This window comes from Orycteropus afer, unplaced genomic scaffold, assembly GCF_000298275.1.
Source record: "Orycteropus afer afer isolate SDZICR_OR568_19922 unplaced genomic scaffold, OryAfe1.0 scaffold00005, whole genome shotgun sequence".
Classification (NCBI taxonomy): Eukaryota; Metazoa; Chordata; class Mammalia; order Tubulidentata; family Orycteropodidae; genus Orycteropus; species Orycteropus afer.
This window is the reverse complement of record NW_006921592.1, coordinates 9064505-9065157: the sequence shown is the minus strand read 5'-3', so window position 1 is coordinate 9065157 and position 653 is coordinate 9064505. Positions and strand designations below refer to the sequence as shown.

General features: G+C 45.0%; 1 protein-coding gene across 1 annotated transcript in view; it reads right to left on the bottom strand.

Annotated features, from left to right (window-relative positions):
- Positions 1–653, bottom strand: part of PCSK5 (proprotein convertase subtilisin/kexin type 5) — a 600269-nt gene that overhangs the window by 215117 nt on the left and 384499 nt on the right. The window contains exons 15-16 of the mRNA XM_042780610.1: positions 526–628; positions 70–263 (exon numbers count right to left, since the gene is read on the bottom strand). Coding sequence (XP_042636544.1) covers positions 70–263; positions 526–628 — 297 coding nt within the window. The remainder of the gene's footprint in view (positions 1–69; positions 264–525; positions 629–653) is intronic.

The window sequence follows — 653 nt, the reverse complement described above, 5'->3', positions numbered from 1 at the left end:
GATGGCCACTTATTTAAAGACAAAACCCAGTTTTCCTCTTTGAAACACAAATATGTGAAAGCAACTCACTGGAATCCTGATAAAAACCCTCAGGGCAGTAAGTAACACAGCTATTATTTTCTTCATTCAGGAAGTAGCCATATTTGCAGGACAGGCACTGGTCACTGTGGCTCCCAAAGCATGACTCGCAGTTGGGCGCACACTTCCTGCATCGTTTCTTGTCAGCATGGTAGTGGCCAGGCGGACAGCTGGAGACACAAATCCTGCATTGCGGAATGACAATGAAGAAGGGCTGTGTCATCAGCAACTCAGTCCATAGCATCCTCAGGGAGGTGTAAGCATACAGCTATCTTCAGCCTCAAAATCCTTTTAAAATCATGAGTTACACCACAACCAAAGGGCCAAATTTGGTTTGATAAGGCTTTTTCATCCACAAGGTGTTGAAGCAGCAATGCATTTACATAAGACCAAGTACCCCAAATAAGGCATCTCTTAGGTGCAACCACATTGTGGTCTCTTTCTTACCTGGTATTGTTTTTCAGCTTGTAGTAGTAGTGCAAACAGTCATTGCAGTGGTCCGGCCCGGGTCCATCACAGCCAACCTCACTACACTCTGAGTCACATGGGCCTTTTCAAAACAGATCAGAAGAACA